This window comes from Leuciscus leuciscus (assembly GCF_965113295.1).
Source record: "Leuciscus leuciscus genome assembly, chromosome: 14".
NCBI lineage: Eukaryota > Metazoa > Chordata > Actinopteri > Cypriniformes > Leuciscidae > Leuciscus > Leuciscus leuciscus.
Window position 1 is genome coordinate 21,604,240 of NC_138738.1, and position 21,236 is coordinate 21,625,475.

At 36.1% G+C, this 21,236-nt stretch overlaps 1 protein-coding gene across 2 annotated transcripts in view; it reads left to right on the forward strand.

Annotated features, from left to right (window-relative positions):
* Nucleotides 1–19,408, forward strand: part of usp43a (ubiquitin specific peptidase 43a) — a 99,059-nt gene extending 79,651 nt beyond the window's left edge. Inside the window, exons 9-15 of one of the 2 annotated variants that reach the window (XM_082136714.1) lie at nt 2,905–3,005; nt 7,289–7,366; nt 7,520–7,649; nt 12,436–12,763; nt 13,865–14,023; nt 16,499–16,660; nt 16,824–19,408. In XM_082136714.1, the coding sequence (XP_081992840.1) occupies nt 2,905–3,005; nt 7,289–7,366; nt 7,520–7,649; nt 12,436–12,763; nt 13,865–14,023; nt 16,499–16,660; nt 16,824–17,869 (2,004 nt within the window). In that variant the 3' untranslated portion in view covers nt 17,870–19,408. Of the gene's footprint in view, nt 1–2,904; nt 3,006–7,288; nt 7,367–7,519; nt 7,650–12,435; nt 12,764–13,864; nt 14,024–16,498; nt 16,661–16,814 lie in introns of both variants that reach the window. The other variant, XM_082136713.1, reaches the window with a different exon arrangement.
* The last annotated feature ends 1,828 nt before the right edge of the window (nt 19,409–21,236 follow it).

Here is a 21,236-nt window from a genome sequence, read left to right on the forward strand (position 1 = left end):
AGTATTATATATTTAACTTACAGTTTCAGTCATATCATTTAAATGCCATAGATGCCACTGTTTTGTAACACCAGTCTTGTTCATTACAGTTATTTGTTCTTACAGTATTAGACCCATTAGATTGTTTAGGAGACTTTTAGAACATGTTTCAGAAAATTAATGAGATAGAAAGACACAAAAGATCTTACATTGACTTCTAAGTGCTTCAGTACAACAAATTGACCAGTTCTGCAGAGCAGAGTTGTATTGTTTTAACGTCTTCTCTGGATAATAAATTAAAGGACCAATATAAACTCACCTCCTCAAACAAAAGACTGCTGCCGTTTTCATCCGTTCATTGGTTCCCATTAAATCTTTAATTTATCACTCTGTGCGCTTGAGTGCAGCTCCATTTTGTTCCATTTCTGCTTAAAATCCTGATGTTCCTCTCTTCCTCAGTTCCACTATGCTACTGTCATTCCCAGAGAAAAGTATAAACACATGCCATTTTTCAAACCTCTTTTAATGCATTAGTTCACCCCAAAAAAATGTATATTATCAAGAGAAAGTTTGTGAATTAAGAATTGTCCATATTGCTGTAAACATTTGATCTTCAAAAGGATCATATCTTATTCTAAATCCTGTTGTCATGAAAATGAAATGTTATCACTTATATATTTGTATGTGAACCTTTAGGATTATCAGATCAGATCACCCCCAAAAAATTTATTTCTGTTATTTTCTCACCCTCATGTTGTTCCAAACCCATAAGACTTCATCTTCAAAACACAAATGAAGATATTTTTAATGAAACTTTCCCTCAATTCAAACTTCAAAAAGTTAATAGAGAGATGGTACAAGTAATACGAATCAAGCTGTTTAATCCAAGTCTTCTGAAGAAACACGATCGTGTTATAAATTGAACAGATTTAATTCAGGCTTTTATTCACATATAAACATTGATCGGCGCACATAGAAAACATCAAATTGGGTCAATGACAGATCAACCTCTACTTGCTTCATTTTAAGGTTAACTCTCCCTTTATGTCTAGCCCTTATCACACAGGTTTGTGGAAGTTTGCCATGCCTTGGTCAACTTCCTAAAAAAATCATTATTGATGCTTCCCAGGCTGGAAAAGTTTGCAAAACTATTTTGCACCTATCAGATTACAGTACTTGCTATTAACGTATAGTAGAAGAAGCTACAATGTTACTTTACATAGGAGTGGATGTCTAAAAAATATCCCTCCAGGAGAAAGACATCTCATATTCTAGAAAGAACCCCATAGTAACATCTAAAGGACCTGTGGCCTCTCTTACATTATTTAAGATTAGTGTTTATGAGTCCACCATCGAGCAAACACTCTCCAAGAAGAATATTGCTACCCATCTAATGTTTGCCAGAGACCGTGAGCCAGAAGACTATTGGAAGAATGTCTTGTGGACAGATGAGTCCTAAATATAACTTTTGGTTTAAATGAGAAGCATTACATTTGGGGAAAACCAAAATACTGCATTCAATAATATGATAAAAATCCCAACTGTAAAGCACGGTGGTGGCATTATTATTATTGTTTGGGGCTAATTTACTGCCTCTGGACAAGGCTTAACATTTATTGATGGAACGAACAATCCTGCGTTTAAAAACCACTACTATTGAAAAGGATTGATCCGATTTTTTTCTCTTAAGTCCCTCTGGCTCTCAACTGTCATGCATTCAGCGTGAGACTCACTCAGTTAACACTGCTCTCACGCCACACATCCATTTTCTCACGCAGTGAAAAATGGCGGAGCAAAGAGGACACAGACAGACAAGACAGAGCAGGTTACTTTTGATATGAATCAAAGTCTCAACTTTTAAATTCTGTCAATTGTATTCCAAAATTAAAATAATAAATACCTTTTTGGCGCTCTTTAATGTGGCGCGTGACAGATCGCTGTAGCGCCTCAGGTTTTCTTTCTAGTTAATAGTAAATAAACATATATATGAGCATCAGAAGGTATGTTGAAAGGTATAGTATAAATGAATCATGTCTCCTGTAATCGCTCCATCCGTGTTTCAACGGTGGATAGACGTCAATTAAACAGCTTGTAAACAATGTCACATTACATATGGAAACTTGTTTCCACCACAGAATAAAAAATAAAAAAGGTAATTGCTACTTTTTATCTCGCAATTGCATGATATAAAGTCGCAATTACGTGTTATAAAGTCAGAATTGTGAGATATAAATTTGCAATTCTGAGGAAAAAAGTCCCAATTGTGAGTTTATATCTCGCAATTATCTTTTAAATTGTTTTATTCTGTGGCGGAAGCAAGCTTCTATACATTTACCTTAGTTAGCAAGAAAAAAATTACTATAGAGTATTTTGCTAAATATATACACTGTAGACCTATTACATATTATAGTATAATGTTATTATAAAAAAAAACGCATTATATTAATTTGAGTTGTTAATTTTAACCTTTAATAATAATACCAGCTGACAGGGCTCCCTGTATGTTTACAGCATTAGTTGAGAGATTTTTCCTAGCGAAAAATTTACATGTAGCTTCTGTACTTGATATTTATCCAAATTAATCGATATTGAATCAGGATCGGAATTGAATCACAAGCGAATGGATCGATATCCTGAAATTTGAGTCAAGCACTAATAAAAACATTAGGCTACCAGTTGTACCATGTAAACATTGTAACATGTTGTCACTGAACTTAAGGAAATTCTATTTAGTTACCAAATGTTTTGACAATCGTGTGCAGCATGCATGAATGAGATGAGGAGTAAACAACAGGGAGTAAACAGACTTTATTCTGAATCCATAACTCTCAGGAGATTGTAGGAGAAACTTAGGAGAATAGAGATAGAGAATAAAGAATAGAATTGTTACATTTGTGCTAAAAAGCTGTATTTTGCCTTCCACAGACTACTGAACTGTTTAAGATGCGTGTGGTTGGTGGGTCGGCCTCCTGCAGTTACCTGTCTCCCTACGACAGCAGACCTCTGTGCCACCCAACTGTGGACAGGTGAGCCCACATTCCCCACCTGAAGAACAAATGTTATTTTATGTTTTTGAAAGAAATTGGAATGTGTTTGGTCAAAAATACAGTAAAAACAGTAATATTGTGAATTATTATTATTATTACAATTTTGAATAACTTTATATTTTAATATATTTTTGTAATGCAATTTAATTATAATGTAATTTATTATTGTGATGGCAAAGCTGAATTTTCAGCAGGCATTACTCCATTCTTTAGTGTCAAATCATTCTGATGTGCTGATTTAGTTATCAATTAACATTATTTTTGTGGAAACCGTGATCATTTTTTTCAGATTCTTTGATGAATAGAAAGTTATAAAGAACAGCATTCATTTGAAACAGTTTTTTTTTTTTTTTTTTTTTTTTTTGAGCAATGTAAAAGTCTTGTCACTGATCAATTTATCGTCCAATTTCTTATCCTGTCACGTCTGGTTCAGTTTTGAGACTCTTATTTTGATCTTCTCTTCATTCCTTTTGTTCCTGTGTTTGTTTCTGTTTCCTCAGTTCCTAGGTTACTAGTACACACTTGTTAGTTACCATAGTTACTGAATATGTTCTTCACCTGTTTCTTGTTTAGTTAATTCATAACTCTTGTATTTATATCCCAGTGTTTTAGTCTTGAGTTGTCGGTTATTGTCTTAGTTTGACTAAGCTGTTTTGTTGCCAGTTTCTCCATTGGATTATGATCATCGTTATCATTGTCTCCTTGGATTATCTTTTTGTTTATTTAAATAAAATACTGTGGCATGTCTTCGCCTTTACACCTTCATGCAGCGTTACCCATCCTTGCAGAATAAAAGTTTTCTTTTTTTTTATATTTCTGAGTGCTTATCAGTGCAGTGCTGCTAAAAGTTAATATCTCCAGCTGCTTTAAACTTTTTAATTGGTCTCCAAACACCCACATCACAGTATTGTAACCTAGTTTGGACTAATTGTTTCCTCTTCTCTGCATCATGTTTGTGAGGCTCTTGAGAGACAAACCCAACAAGCTAAACCATGAAGAGCTCATCCTCACAGTGCTGTAGGTGTAACGCACACGAGTCTCAAAAGCCAATGATCCATTTCTCAATTTAAACAGCTTAAAACTCAGTTCCACAGTCGTGACTGCAGCCTCATTCGCTCCTCTGCCTGCTATTCTAGGCTATTTTCCTTTCTCTGAAGTGAATATAACAGAATTATGATTTTTTTTATTTGTAAATGTGTTTTACTTTAAAGTTCAAGGATTTTAAATGAGAGTTCAGTAGAATTGAATTATAATCTTTAGAGCAGATTATGTATGAAACCACAAACTAATACTGGGTTTGACGGTAATGTGTACGTTTGTGTGTGCGTGAAGAAATGACAGGGATAGATAGGATAGATGAAGTGACGCATGAATAATAAGAATGTTTTTATTTCTGAATTACATTGCATGTAACTAGTTACTCCCCAACACTGCATACTACAGTTTCTTTAAGTACCTCGGAAGTACCATATATATATAAATATATATAAATATGGTCATCATTCATTACCATGGTATATATGGTCATCATTCATTACCATGGTATATATCAAAGTACCATATTATTACCATCTGACAGCATCACTATACCAGACTAGAACAGTTTGGAGATGTGAAGGTTTTTAACATGTTGCTGAAGTGTTTGATCATATTTTCTCACCAAAGCATCATTGTTTACTCTCATTTATGTCTGTCACTGTATAAATAGGTTGTTTATTTGTAATTATGATGTTCAGATGATAGCAGAGACGTTCCATTTCTCATGTGGTTACCTGCTGTTCTCTGACGCAAGCTGCAGCCCTTGTGTGCTGAAAGACAGCAGTGTTTAACTGTGCAAGTAATTACGTTTGTCAGCCATTGCTGAAGATATATTCATTCATCTATCTAGAGGTTTCACAAACAAGATTGAGTTAAGACGACCACATTTTCCAAGTAATGACAGGAAGCATATGGTTGCCACAAATATTTATCATCAAATAGATGGTTTGTATGAACAGAAGTTCAGAGAACAGAAAAAAAAAAAAAAAAAAAAGTTTGGTAGCACTTTATTTTACAGTCCTGTTTCACATGTACATACTATGTACTAATTATAGCAGTTACAGTAACTGGGTTATAACTATAGGTACTAACCCTGAACCTATCCCTAAACCTAACCTTAACCCATATAGTTACCTTATATTACCAGTACTTTCTTGGACAAGTCCACTGTAAGTACACATACTGTAAAATAAAGTGTAACCCAAAGTTTTAGTGTAACTACAGAGACAAAGGTGTGTGTGTGTGTGTGTGTGTGTGTGTGTGTGTGTGTGTGTGTGTGTGTGTGTGTGTGTGTGTGTGTGTGTGTGTGTGTGTGTGTGTGTGTGTGTGTGTGTGTGTGTGTGTGTGTGTGTGTGTGTGTGTGTGTGTGTGTGTGTGTGTGTGTGTGTGTGTGTGTGTGTGTGTGTGTGTGTGTGTGTGTGTGTGTGTTTTAGATCCCCAAAGTTCAGTTTGAGATAAGGTAAATTGTTAGTGTAAGACGCGATAAGTTTAAGTGTAAGATAAGAAAACTCCTGCGTGTGTGTGGAGCTTTGTTCTCAATAGGCCGGAGTTGATGAATCCAAGTGAATTCCCCTCACGTCTCTGAATTATTGTTCCCTGCTTTTAAATCCTCTCAGAAACAATCGCAATTAACGCAGACGGACTGCGCGTCAGAATTAATCTGGCTTTAGCCCAGCTCTCAGTAAAACTCAGCCATGCTCCAGTCACATCTTCAAATTACCTCACACTCCTTTCTGCCGCAGTTTTTCCCTCTGTCATATTTGATCGATTGTTTGCAGAATTGCAGCGTGTGAACAGTGAGGGCCGAGGCTGTAAATGCTGTTTTTTTTTTCTCTCTTGGTTATTAAGCCAGGTGATTATTGACATGTGCATAGGCTATTTTTTTCAGTCTGTAATGATAGTGAGAACTACAGATGAATCCTGGTAATTACCATGAATATTAGACTTGCAATTTTAAAGGATAAATGAGGCTGGCCATTGTTCTGTGACTACTTTATTTTCTGGACATTTTCCTTTTCTCTCTCCCTCTATATTATTCTCATGCTTTTGTCTTTGTTTTGTAATGATGAAACAAGTTAAAATATATGTTCTTATTAGAAAAACAAATCAGAGCCGTATCACAGCGGCACAATATAATCATCACAGTTGAGTCTAGTCATGTGGTCATAATTCAGCCATACCTCTTGTCTTGGTAGTTTTTTTTTTTTACCCTCCCTCCTTTACTGTACAATCAAAGGCAAAAAGCCTTAGTTATTGTATATATTATACTATCATCATTAAGGTCAAAAGTTTGGGGTTAGTAAGATGTTTTGTTTGTTTTGTTTTATTTGTTATAAGTCTCTTATGCTCACTAAGGCAGCATTTATTGAATCAAAATACAGTAAAACCATTATATTGTGAAATATTATTACATTTTAAAATAACTGTTTTACTATATTTTCAAATGTAATTTATTCCTGCGATGACAAAGCTGAATTTTCAGCATCATTACTCCAATCTTCAGTGTCGCATGATCCTTCAGAAATCATGCTAACATGCTAACATGCTGATTTGCTGTTCAAGAAACATTTATTGTTTCCAATGCTGAATGTTCTCAGGATTATTTGATGAATAGAAAGTTCAAAAGAACAGCATTTATATAAAATGGAAATCTTTTATAAATGTATTTACTGTCACCTTTGATCACCTTCAGCAGTCCTTGCTGAAAAAAGTATAAAAAAATAACGGTAACACTTTACAATAAGGTTAATTAGTTAACATTAGCTAACTACCTTAGTTGACATGAACTAAGAATGAACAATACTTCTACAGCAATAATTAATCTTAGATCATACACTATTCATTTTAACATTTACTAATACATTATTAAAATCAAAGGTTGTATTTGTTAACATTAGTTAATGTACCATAAACTAACATGAACAAATTAACAGCTGTATTTTTATTAACTAGCATTAACAAAGATTAATAAATACTGTAGCAAATGTATTGCTCATTTTTAGTTCATATTAGTTAATACATTAACTAATTTTAACTAATGAACCTTATTGTGAAGTGTTATAAAAATAACTTTCTGACCCTAAACGGTTTTAAGTTATAAATTGATTGTGACTGTCTTACTGTCAAATGCTAATTCATTCTATGAACTTAACAACACTGATTATAGTCTGCCACCTAGTGGCTGAATACCGAACTCACAATTTGAATCATGTCTTTTGTCACAGGGCCCTGAAGTTCTGCGGCCCTGGTGGTCCTCTGCATGTGAAGCTCGTGATTGAATGGGAGAACAGAATCAAAGAATGGTGAGATACATGCTGCTGCATATTTCTTCTTATTTAACACGTTCATTTAATTTAAAACCATTGTGTCATTTTCCCGGTATTAGAAAGAGTCTTCTCAGTAATAGGCATATCATTTGAAAGTCAGAATTCTTGTGTGTTTCATATCTGTTTCAGTCTCTTTGGTAACATTCAAGAGGAAGTTGTTGAGGATGCAGAGAGTGTGAGAATCCAGCAGCAGAATCATGTACAGCAGCACAGCTGCACGCTGGATGAGTGTTTTCAGCTTTACACCAAAGAGGAGCAGGTACTCTTTTCTCCAATCACACACTGTTTATTTATCTCTTTTCGACTCTTTTCTTACCAGTGTCATTTATGTGTAGATCAGGGAGATACAGTACAGATACAGTATTTATCCCCCCCCCCCCCCTCCCCCCCCCCCTATATATTATATATTGAAGAAACAGAAAAAACTGAGACAAACTAAATCCAGAAGAACTGAGGGAACGTCTCCAAGATGCTTGAAGAAGCTTTTTTGCTTCCTGCAAAGCTACAGTACTGTGAAAAGTACTGGCACTTGTATTAAAATGTTGTAAAGTGAGAATGCTTTCAAAAATAAAATCACAAATTGAATTTATTTATGATTTAACTTCTATTAACTAATTCAAATCAATATATGGTGTAACGACCCTTTGCGTTTAAAACGGCTTTTGTCCAGGTACACTTGCGCATAGTTTTTCAGGTAGCTTTGCAGGAAGGTTTCTTCAAGCATCTTGGAGACGTTCCCGCAGTTCTTCTGGATTTAGTCTGTCTCAGTTTTTTCTGTTTCTTCATGTAATCACAGATCAGATCACACCGGCTGTTATCAGACTCCTTGTGCATACACAAATCTCACTGGATTATTACAATTAATGGCAAAAAGAATGTTTGGAAATGTAAACTGATATTTCCTACTGACACACTACAGGGGGGGAGATATTAACATGCCTAAGACTTTTGCACAGTACTGTATATATATATATATATATATATATATATATATATATATATATTAGTGGTGGGCCGTTATCGGCGTTAACGTGCTGCGTTAACGCGAGACTCTTATCGCGCGATAAAAAAAATATCGCCGTTAATCTATTCTCCAAGTTGGGTTGGGAGATGATGACGCAATCTACCCGCGGCCGCGAGGTAAACCCGGCTGCAACGCATATTCGTCGTCATCTTAAGTAAACACGGCTGAAAGTGAAAGCTGGTGAAAAAGATCGGTGCAACATCCATTATTTGGACTTGGCTCGGGTTTAAGCCGTCAGACGAGCAGCAGCAAACTATATACAGAGTGTGCGGGGTAACAGTTCGGTAAGTTAACACACGACTAATCCGTTCTACCACCTCAAATTCAAAACGAAACATGATATCACTGAATACCAGCGCGCGCGTATTATTCCCATTCCAATATATCTTAGTGCAGGGCCGGATCTACCATATGGGCAATCTGGGCACGTGCCCAGGGGCACGTGTTTAAAAGCAATTGTTTAAAAGCAGGGGCACCATTGTTTAAAAGCAATTGTTAAAATTGCTTTTAAACAATTCATGTGCGACAAGACAAAAGTCTGACTGTGACACACACACACACACACAGACACAGAAAGACGCGCGCGCGCCAGTATCGTGCGCACAGACAGCACGCCAGAATACAGTTATCTTTCGTGCTTGAACTTACAATAACACACACAATTATGCCAAAATGTCCGTTTTGTCGAGTATCTTCATAACATAAGAGCTGTCTTATGATGAACGTCAAGAGTTGTGAAAGAATGAGGCGCGTGCGAGAGCCGCGTCTCCGTCAGCTGGTCTTAAAGAGACAGCAGCCAATAAAGCTTTCTGTCAGTAAAGTTAATCAAAGAACAAAAAGAACAGAGAAAATGACTCACTGCTGTTGACTAAAGTTTTTTTTTTTTTTGCTATAATAAGGATTAGTCTATATTTAATTTATAATTTATGCAGTGCAGTTTGACAATTTCGGTATATGTCCTAGGTCTACCTGTTTGACAGGCACAGGTAAATATGACATTTATTTTGAACTCTTGTATTATTGAGACAAATAACAATATTGAATTTATTTTAATTTGAAAACACAGTGCATTTAGTTGTTGTTTCTAGTTTGAGTTGAGAAATGGGCTACAAATTTCAGCATTATCACTAATCTGTGTGTGCATTTTACTTGAGAAATAAGCAAGTTAACTCATGAAACCATTTGTTTACTATATCGCAATCGCATATCGCAATATTGACCTCAATAATCACAATATGACATTTTCCCCAAATCGTGCAGCCATACTTTTCAGAAAAATTTATTTCGTATCATTGTCTTGTGAACTAGTCATTCAGCTTTTGATCAATAGTGATTGGCATGTTAAATCCCACACCTGGTGTGTGTTCCTTTGGAGGGTGTGGTTGTCAGGTAGGGGAGGGGGCCCATGAGCTTCAGTGCCCAGGGGCCCCTGGGGGTACTAATCCAGCCTTGCTTAGTGGTGTAGCACATCATCTCGATTTTAAGAATCGTTGTTGTGTTTCTTTTTAACTGAAAAGACATCAGTTAGACAATATTCTAATTTTAAATTTGGGGTTTCATAAGCTCCAAGCCATAATAAACATTAGACCTACTTAAGTCTCTGCAGCTAGTGTACTTAAATTTTATTTATCTGCAAAATTATGTTGTATACTTACAGTTTTGCACAATATATGTTCTCAAAACTACATACACCCTTTAAAAAAAATATACATTTAGCAGTTGTTTAGCATGGGTCTGTGTAATCTGTTCTGAAATGGTTTTATTATAATATACTGTAAATCGTTATCGCAAGAGGCTGCAATGTATATCACAATATAGATTTTAGGCCATATCGCCCATCCCTAATTGATAGCCTATAGTAGTTGATAATAACATAGGCCTACCTAATGTTGCCTACGGACGGTAACAGTACAGTAGTAACCTTTTACAGTCTATGAGTAGAACAGCTTTCTCAAGCAGTTTATGATGCATTTTGGAAACAGGAGATGAGCCCCTGGTCTAATGCGCCACCTGGCTTGAGAAACCCGTTCTCAAAGACTTACTTTTATCGTCATTATTTGGGTAGCACACATATTCTGAATGCCTTCGGCAGAATTCAAATGAGCCATTTTAATCTAGATTAATCTAGATTAATTTCAAAATTAATCTAGATTAATCTAGATAAAAAAAAATTAATCTATGCCCACCTCTAATATATATATATATATATATATATATATATATATATATATATATAATATAAAATATACTGTGTGTAATATATGATACTGTTTTAGTATATTTTAAAATGTAATTTAGTCTTGTGATGGCAAAACTGAATGAATTTAAGCATCATTATTCCAGTCTTCAGTGTCACATGATCCTTCAGAAATCATTCTAATTTGCTGATTTGGTGCTCACGTAACATTTCTAACATTATTATTATCATCAATGTTGACAACAGTTGTGATGCTTCATGTATTTTGGAAACCGTGATAATTTTTTCAGGACTCTTTGATTAACCGAAAGTTCAAAAGAACAGAATTTATTTGAAATAGAAATTGTTTGTAACAATGCAAATACCTTTTTTATTCAGTTCAGTTTGTGTAACAATGTTTCAAAAACAACTTTTGGGTTCCACATAAATGACAGAATTTAAGGTTAGAATGACTTAATAATGACAGAATGTCTTTTCAACTAGGGCTGAAAAATGGCCTCTCTTTTTTTTTTTTTTTACCTAACATTAGATATATTTCATGTTCTATTGTAGGCCTGTCTAGTTATGAGTTTAGTGCCTCTGCAGACACTCTGAAGTGCCCTGTTTCTCTCATCATCTGTATTTGCTGTCTCAGAGGCTAATGTTAAGTATATGAAGTGGGAAAAGGTTTTCAAGTATATGATTTTTTTTTTTTTTTTTTTTTTTAATAGCTCTAAAATTATGGACTGAACATGAGAAGAAGAAAAAAAAATGAAACTGTGATTACATGTACATTGTTGAGAGCTCTACAATCAAACATAAGAGCCACCAATTATATAAATTCATGTTCTAGTAGAGCATTTATGCTGTTAGGATCTTTAGGATCAATTATCTTTCTAGTATGGTTGGAGCTTTTGATTTCATTTTATGTAACCGTCATAATTGTCCAGACTAAGAATTTCTTTCAGTTAATTGATTCAGTTGGACAACATGCGGTTATTTAAATGGTTATTTAATGGTTATTTAAATATGCACTCATATGGTCAAAATATTAAATACAAAATGTTACATTTTGACACTAGCGGAGATTAATGCAGTAGAAAATGTTCTCTACAGAATTTATACTTGAAATTCAAGGCGTTAGACATTTTGATTAGCAGGAAAGACTGCTATTGCATATTCCAAGATTATTCAAGACAAAACTCACTTGGGGAGCAACTGGAGCTAGTTTCCCTCCTACCGTCTTTGTCTCTCACATCCCACATAATCTTTGGAAGGTCACTCTGAATGAATTCTTCTCTATATACTGCCTGTTCTGGGCAAGCAACACTTGATAAATCTTACCCAAGAACCCCTGAGAGTTGCCTCATCATGATTGGTTCCACAAATAATTATCGATCCTCTAACAGTGTCATGTCATTACTGAAGCAACACGTAGGACTTCAGTTATATGTTTTGCAATGCCTGTGAGAAATGTCTGTCCAGCTGGAATTAAATCATGCCTTTTTTTCTGTTATAGGCTAAATCATTTGAAGTTATAAATAACTTGTTACTGGTGGTCTACAAAGCTTCTGTAAATATTCAGTGTTGTTGTCTTTTCCTCTCTGCATGTACACTGCATTCCAGTCTGCCACAACAGTGTGTTTCTGAGACATAGATGTTTTACTGCACCACACTGAGTCAAAACAGGTTCAGATAATGACATGGTTTAGTTGACCATGGAGAAGCACTACATTCTGCATGCATTTCAACAAATCCTCAGAAAGAAAATATTATTTATATACCTGTGATGAATCTTAATGAGTATTAGACTGTGTATTGCAAATGTTTGTCTTTGTCTTTCAGCTGGCGCCAGACGATGCATGGAAGTGCCCTCACTGCAAGCAGATGCAGCAGGGGATGGTGAAGATGAGCTTATGGACCCTGCCTGACATCCTCATTCTGCACCTGAAGCGTTTTCGGCAGGTGGGCAAACGGCGAAACAAGCTCTCCTCCCTCATCCACTTTCCTGTGAGCGCTCTGGATATGACTCCCCATGTGGTGAAACGCAGTCAGAGCATGAAGAGTCTGACCCCATGGCCTTCAACTTGGAAACATGGGGATACTGACTTCCTTTACGACCTGTATGCAGTCTGCAACCACCATGGAGGCATGCATGGAGGTCATTACACAGGTGAGTGTGCTGGGGTCTCTGATAGTATTGAAGGGGGGTTTGTTTCTCTATATAAAAAACATTTCTCTTTTATAATTGTGACACAAGAGGTTTTTTATGTTTCTTTAGCTCTATGTGATTTTGGCTTTGTGGATTTCATTCAGTAATATAAAACTAAAAAGACACACTCTTACTAGTTTTTTGTCAACTAACAATGTCTTGTAATTCAAATATACATTGCATTTTAGGTGAATGGTGACTTTTTTTTGTTTTTGCTTTTTTGCTGAATCATTTCCACAACTCAAATCTCTAATTATGAATGAATTGTGTATAATATTCATTTTAAACATTTGGGGAATAAAATGAAATTAGGCATAATTAGATGACAATTTATGTTATCTAAATACAATCATAATGAAAATGGCACAACTGAGGGACAGACGTAATTTGTGTAATAATAGATATGTCATGTTCACAAAATAAATATTGATATGGTTTATGAAGGGAATTTTCAAACTGCTAACATGTTAACTTAAAATATTATTTAAATGTTTAATAAAATAATTTTTACACATTTACTGATTTATTGATAATACAGTCTCATTTATTATATTTATTATATTATGGTCAATTTATTGTATTGAGACCCTTTATAATATGATTATATGGAAGCTTCTTTCTGCCACGGAATAAAAATGTATATAAACTTGCAATTCAAACAATAGTCATATATATATATATATATATATATAATATAGAGAGAGAGAGAGAGAGAGAGAGAGAGAAATTTTATCAATTTACCTCTATTAATTATCTTTTTTACTTTACTTTCCCTCATTTATTCATAAATTTAAACCTAAAAAATGATCTTGGGGGGGGGGGGGGGGGGGGGGAGTTAATGTCCATGTTACTATGGACTACTCGGATACTAACGAGTTCAACTAAAAAATGCATTTACATCTCTTTTACACTTCTTGTTTTGTTAAATGTTCCCTAGAAACTCATCAATGCATGAGCCACTAATGAAATCGTCAACGCTACATACATACATAAATAAACATGAACAGAAGTCTAAATCAATAGATGTGAACACACCACTCAGCAAATGTCTGTGCAAAACAGCCTATTGTAGGAACTCAGTGGACGGCCATTGGTACAGTTATGACGACAGCAGCGTGGAGCTTGTGCCAGAGGAGGAACTGTGCACACGAGGGGCATATATCCTGTTCTACCAGAGAAGAAATGTCATCCCTCCCTGGTCCGCCAACAGCTCAGTCAGAGGTCAGTGAATGAGCCTTTGTGGCCACGTTTTAGATGGAGGTTGACTGACATTTTGTTTGTTGCATTGGATCAATGTTAGGCAGGAAGCACATTTCTATTAATTTTGCAATGTGAAGGTTCCACAGTCATGGTATAAATTAGGTATACAAGAACACATTTGATGTTGTGACAGTGACAGAATTTTGAGGACATGTAGGACCAATTTTTCTGACTGTTGTACAAGTCACTTACTCTTAAAGTAGTTCAGTGCAAGTTAAATCAGTAGGGGTGTGCAGCGGAGCCAATATTTGTATCTGTAACAATCTCAAAATTATTCAAATCTGTATTTAGATAAAACAAATCTGAAAAATTAAAACTAAATACTTCAATGCTTGCAGTCTCCGAGAGAGTGAGACAGAGAAATATCATGTAGCCTATCATATTGTACAAGGTTTAAAACATTTAAATAGACATATACGTAGAAGAAGATGTGTATGATTCAGTATCTTAGTTGATTTGACAGATAGCTGGTTTCTGAGAGAAGTGCAGATACGGCAACGCGGCTATTTGATTTGCGTTCGTGTTGCGCTAATTTCATTCATTCGTGTATAATATCATACATGGTTTAAATCATTTAAATAGACATATCAAATAGTAGAAAATGTGTATGATGTATTTTAGTGAATATTACTCTCTTAACAAGCTCTGATTTCTGAAAGAGACTGAAGCGTTGCTATTTGATTTGCACGCTTTGAATTCATAGAGTTTACATTCATTCACTTCACAAACTCATTATTGCGTAGTGATTTAAGGTTTGTGTATATTATGCTATCTCCTGGCTCATCTGTTATCCAGCAAACTTTAGAAGTGACTTAGTCTGCCGATTATTTTTTCTGTTATTTGTAAGAATTCGTTATTTATTTTTTAAGCCATTATCCGTGCCTTAAAGGCAGGGTAGGCAGGTTTTTTCTAAAAAACTTTTTCCCAAATTTGTTTAAACTGTCTTTATATACCAATACATAATTAAAATGTAAGTACTCTGAAAAAGAGAGTATAAAAATCGAGTGTCTGTAGTTCTCTCAGGGCTGCAATAAACACAGCTACTTATTTCATTCACTCCCACCCCCTCCCTTCTGGGCTCCTTCCAAAGCCACGCCCCCAAAACACATGAACGCGCGATGCCGACCGCTCAGCTGGAGGACGCGTTTGCCAGCGCCGAGAGGAGCGCAGTGCATGTAGTGACATCATGTCAGAATCACATGTAATAAAATACCTAACTTTATCATTATGAATATAAACAATTAACATGGCTGTTAGAACTCACTATCAAGCTAGCATATCGATACTGGTAAAGTTTAAAATATATTGAGTTTGATTCAGTAACGAGCTAGTAACATAAGGCAAAGCTAAAAACAGGTTGCATTGATGCACGTTTTCCCACTACCATCAGTTACACAGGGATGAAGGTGAATTTCGTGTAAGATTCATAACATATACGGTGTTTTGCATGTAAGAGCTTCCACGATGAAAGCACTGTTGGCTCTGATGAGGACTACACTATATTGACTCTCGTCTGACTTCTTGCTTTATCCAAAGACTTTTTGGTCATAGCCTTTTCGAATACGGTCTTCCTTTTTTTGCCTTGTTTGCCTTCGCTGACTGTATATGCAGGTATTGGGAATTTTGACTGCTCTTTCTCTGCCATAATTGTGATTCTTCCTAGCTTCCGTGCCTCTTCCCCTCCTCGAGTCAAACGGGTGCGCGCATGTGGGCAGCTCCTGTAGCAGCAGGGGTGGTAGCCATGGTAGCGAGGGAGAGTGACAGTCGTCCAGCCAATCATTTCATTCGTTCCGAATGGAAATAAGTAGCTGTGTTTATTGCAGCCCTGAGAGGACTACAGACACTCGATTTTTATACTCTCCTTTTCAGAGTACTTACATTTTAATTATGTATTGGTATATAAAGACAGTTTCAACAAATTTGGGAAAACGTTTTTTAGAAAAAACCTGCCTACCCTGCCTTTAACGAATAAGGTATTAGGCTTCGGGCACATCCCTAATTTGCAGTATGTTGATTGCCACAATCATTGCTGACACTGTGTTGTTGCGGGTACCCTTTATACGTAGCTTCCATGGTACGCCGTCACATGTCTTGGGCTGATGTTGTGCCAATGACATGTGGACATGGACATGTGGTTCAGACATAATTGTGCAGGAGAGTTCTCACTTCATCTTTAAAACAGACACAGTGTCTTATTCCCTTTTCAGGGAACCATGGTTACAGTTGTAACTTGACAAATTTTTTTAGTTGGTTTCAGTTCATTTGACTGGCGGCTAAGATGCCACCACTGGGCATGTGTTACTTGGTCGTCATGGAAACAATAATACAGGACATTATTTTAGTTATTATAAATTAAGGGGCATCATATTTAATGTTTTGTCTTGGAGAAACATGGACTAGCAGCCACTAAACAGTCTTGATTATTTCCTTGTGCAGGTTCCACCAGCTCCTCCATGTCAGACCACTGGCTCATCCGTTTAAATGGTGACAGTAAAAGAGGAAGTATGGTTTCACGGTCTTCCACAACATGTCCTTCTACCATCCCAGACTCCCCAGAGTCTCCCGTCTTTCAAAATGAGCCCTCAAACAACAAGGGAGGTGAGTGTACCCTGCAAGTTTGTTCTTATCATTTTAAATAAGAAATGTAAATAGTAAAAGGATGTTGCTTGACAGCGATTTCATCATAGTTCTTCACTTGTTTTGTTGTGGGCAAGTGTTTTCCACCATGTACTGAGTATTGTGTAAATGTCAGTGTCTTTAGGTGGGTTCGAAACCAGACCTTTTGTGCGAGGAATCCAAGGGCGTAGCGTAAGCATGAAAAGTCCCACCAAGACCAGAGTACTCCCACTGCGATGGTCCTTTGGAAACAAAGACCGCCACAAACCTGCCTCAGCTCCTGGCCCAGCTCCTGCAGAGCTAGTGGAGTATTTAGAGTCTGGGAGGAGGCCAAGATGCACCAAAGATCCTATTGTTGCCCTAATGACTCGACCTTCAGATAAAGAAGTCAGTAAAGAAAATGATACGAAAAAACCTGCAGCCAAATCTTCAAGCCACAGCAGCCTCGGACCTCTAGAGTATCTTAAAATACCGCAGGGTCAAGCAAGAAGTAGCTCAGAGAAAGACACAGGCCAGCAATCCAGCAGCAACAGTAGACCAAGAGAAGATGGGACTTTGACTTTGACTAGACGGAGCAGCAGAAAATCAAAACAGGAACAATCGCAGTCCAGAAAGAGCTCTAGTGCAGGGCTCCAATCCAGTTCCCGTGGTCCAGGCGGCTGTGAAACCACGCAGAGGAATAACCCAGGCGAGGAGCAAGACCAACCAGAGGAAAAACAGAGAAAGGGACAGGAGACAAAACGTCATGATAGTGTCTTCGCATTTCTCAAAGGTGGTTTCATGAAGAAGGACTCACTTCGGAAGTCTCGAGACAGTGAATCTATGAAAATGGGTGATGCGGGGGTGAAGAGCCCATCTGGAGTTTCGATCTCCAACGGGACACATAATAGAACTTCAGAAGGTAAAGCCGATAGCAATAACCAAGGTCGTAGCAGACTCGGTGGTGAACTTGCGAACGGCAAGGTGAGTCGGGGGTTGTCAGACATCAAACGGTCACAAAGTTCTTCCAATATTCAAAGCAAGGCGGATCTAGGCTTAAGAAGAACAGCATCTCTACACCGAAACGGCACAACAGCGGCCCAGCCGCAGAGCGCGCCCGGGGACAGGAGCTCTCAGAACACTCTGCAACGCACACGGTACAGCACAAATTCACTAGGCAGAAAGAAGGCAGTGCCTGAATCGAGCTTCTGAGACTTTCTTCTCTACACTCAAATATCACCACAGGGTTGAAAATATCTAAAAGCCCAAGTAAGAATTGTGGTATGAATGGTAGGTTTGAAATGATCACTAAAACCTGGCAGCACACAAACTATGAAGTTGCACATACATTTGGAACTAGTGGATATTTCTGTTCACATGTTTCTGCTTATATGAAGTGCCTCTGAGCCATAGCTATTTTTCAGATTGTGTTTTGCCACTAGAAGTACATTACACACTGGCCTCTACACCGTGCTTTTGAATTGAAAAATAATTTGCCTCAGATTAGATTTTCTTGTGCCACAAAATAGATTTATCAGCTGTAATATATGAAGGGAATTGCTATATATAACTTTTCAGTTTCATCTCTTATGATTCTGCAGATTGTACTGACTTGCTGCTCACCTCTCATGGGTTTTCATGACATTTAACAAAGATGTCAGTTCTTGCACTTTCAATGAATTTATTGCACCATCTGATTTAGTCGTGCTTTCAGACCAAAATATAAAATTTATTAAATTTTACTTTTTTTTTGTTTTGTTTCATTTACACTGCAAAAAAAAATATTTTCTTAATGAGAGTTGTTGTTTTGTTTTTCAGTAAACTGTCATATGACTTCAGAATACGGTAACCATCACTAAAAGTAAATTAACAACATTTGCTGAAATAAGTTTACCACCTTGGCAAATTGTGTTGTTTCAAAGATTTAGATATTTTAACTGCAAAACAAGACCAAAATTCTGATTAAGAAAGTTATTTTCCAGTGCAGTGTTTACAATTTTTTTTTTTTTTATGCAGCATTAAGACATTTGCAAATTCATATTATACAATTTTAAGTATAAAATCACACTGAAACCTAAAATATGTGCTTTAGATGATGCTCTGTCATATGTATAAAGATGGCGTGTTGACGACACATTGTATTAGACAGAAAACCTTAGTAATACAGTGTCACTTCTGAAAAGCACACTACCAGTAAACACATTACCAGTGGATTAATCCATATACTAACCACCTTGACTTAGTTTGAAGGTAAAAACAATAACCTATGTAACTTAAAGGATAGTATACCCAGAAATGAACCCCAATGTTGTTCCAAACTCATTGAACTTTTTCACCCATCAATAGACCACAAAAGGAGATGTTAGGCAGGATGTTCATGGTGCTGTTTTTAATTTTAAAAAAAGGTGAATGGTGACAAGCAACTGTCAAGCTCCAAAATTACCACACACAAAAAACACTAACCCTATAAATCCTACATCATTATATTTGATAAATGGATTTCTAAGGCAAGTTCATCAACTAAATCAAAACTAAAAAACCTTCTACATGCCTTATGCCCTCTGATTGATAGTTCATACTTTTTTTTAGCAAGTTTTAGTACCTAGAATTGTAAAAATGTCCATCAGTTTGTGTACGTGTCTTTTTGCTGTGAAATCTTTAATTAATTTTATAAACCAAATGTAAGATTTACTGGACTGAAGCAACTTAAATTTACTTGATTATCCATATGATATTATCCAAAATGATTATTATTTTTAAAAATAAATAATTTAAATGCATGTATGTCAATAATGATACAACAGGCCTTTGAGTAATGTATATTAGTACATCTCTCAATCATCATTGAATTGCATTCAATTATATTTTTGACCCCCAACTACAGAACTCTGATCACAAGACTAAGCAGTAGATATTATCTTACTAAGACTTTAAGACCTTATACATATATGAATATGCACTCTCTGAATGAGATTTGACATTTTCTGTGGAGAAAATTATTAGTGAGTAATGGTAGTAATGGTTGTCTTTTTCATCACACAAAATTAGCATATGGCTTGGAATTTTAAATGTATACAACATGTAATATACTTTTAGTGTGCTCTTTGAATTTTGATTGTTTTTTAACATTGACTTTCATTGTATGGAAATGAGCAGTGTGAACATTCTGCTGAACATCTCTTTTAGTGAAGCAAACTTGTTTAAAAAAATAAAAATGTTTGATTTATTAATTTTGGAGGGAAATATTACTTTATTTTTAATGTGTTCAAATAATGTGGAGCTCTAGCAATACCAATGACTGTGGAATAAAGAAAAGCCTCAGTGTAAGCAGTAAAGTGACCTTAGAGAATAGACATCTTGACACAGATTGTGTTTGGCTCTAATTGCTAAAGCAACAGTCAGAATATGTCATATTGTCTCCTTCCAGTTCCTATTTGGACTAATTGGGTTTGTTTGTCCATAAACCTGGTGAGTAAGACAGAACTAACAATCGTACTTGTGTATCGCAATCTAGCAGCATTTAAATCGTCTGAATGCGGCTCATTAAACACCAATGCTATATATACACACAGAAAAGCTCATCCGCTTGCCAAATATAATATTTTAGAATACATTACTCATTATCAAAGATTTAAATTGATTACTTTCTCTTAGTGTGATTGTGAGTGAATTAAAACTCAAACATCAATCTGAATCAAATTCATGCATTTGTGTTTTTAACAAGACATGAACCAAACTGTAAGTGTCCTTCTGAATATTGCGCATGATATGGTATACCCTAGCTCCTCAAATGTAACATACTGTTTGTTTATCTCTTTGCAATCTATCTGAATTTCTTGGAAAAATGTGCCTCACCATTTTGCAAAACTCCAAAAACCTGCCAATAATTCAATTCACTGTATTTTCTAGTGGCCATAAAACACCAACCTTTATTCCTTTTCACACAAATTATGATTAAGGACGCAGATTATCAATTAATAAAGACTTATTTTGAATAGTTACTTGCACAATACTATGTTATGACCCCAAAACCCTTTTACCATAGTGCATGATTTGTACACTAATACATTTTGTTGTTTGCAATGCATCACATGACCAGCTCCACATGTAAGGCTTTTCTCACGTAGTAAACTTGCTGGGTATCTCACCTGGTACAGCACTGCATGCGATGCTGAGCACTAAACTGTGAAACGTGAAGTCTTGACACTCGATAAACGCTCAAAGTTTTGTAGAAGCAAGCTAAAAGGGCATTGCAAGTACATTTTTTTCTCTCACGTTTGCTTTTGTTAACACTTGGTTAGGTTTAGTGCAAGTGGTATGTTATTTTAAAACATGAAAGAGCATTAAACTTTTAGCGAAACCAACCAAGCGTTTCATTACCAAACTGGTACCGATATATACAACAACCAACGTAATAAAACCTTGTCAGGTTCGGTTTCACTAACAAAGCAAATAGGGTCAATTTTCACTTTGAAAGCGCTGTGATACATGCAATAAGCAACATAATTTTGCAGAAATTTGTCAGGCACATTTTCCCAATGAACCTGGGTACTGTATGCAGTAAAGTTTGAATTGCACT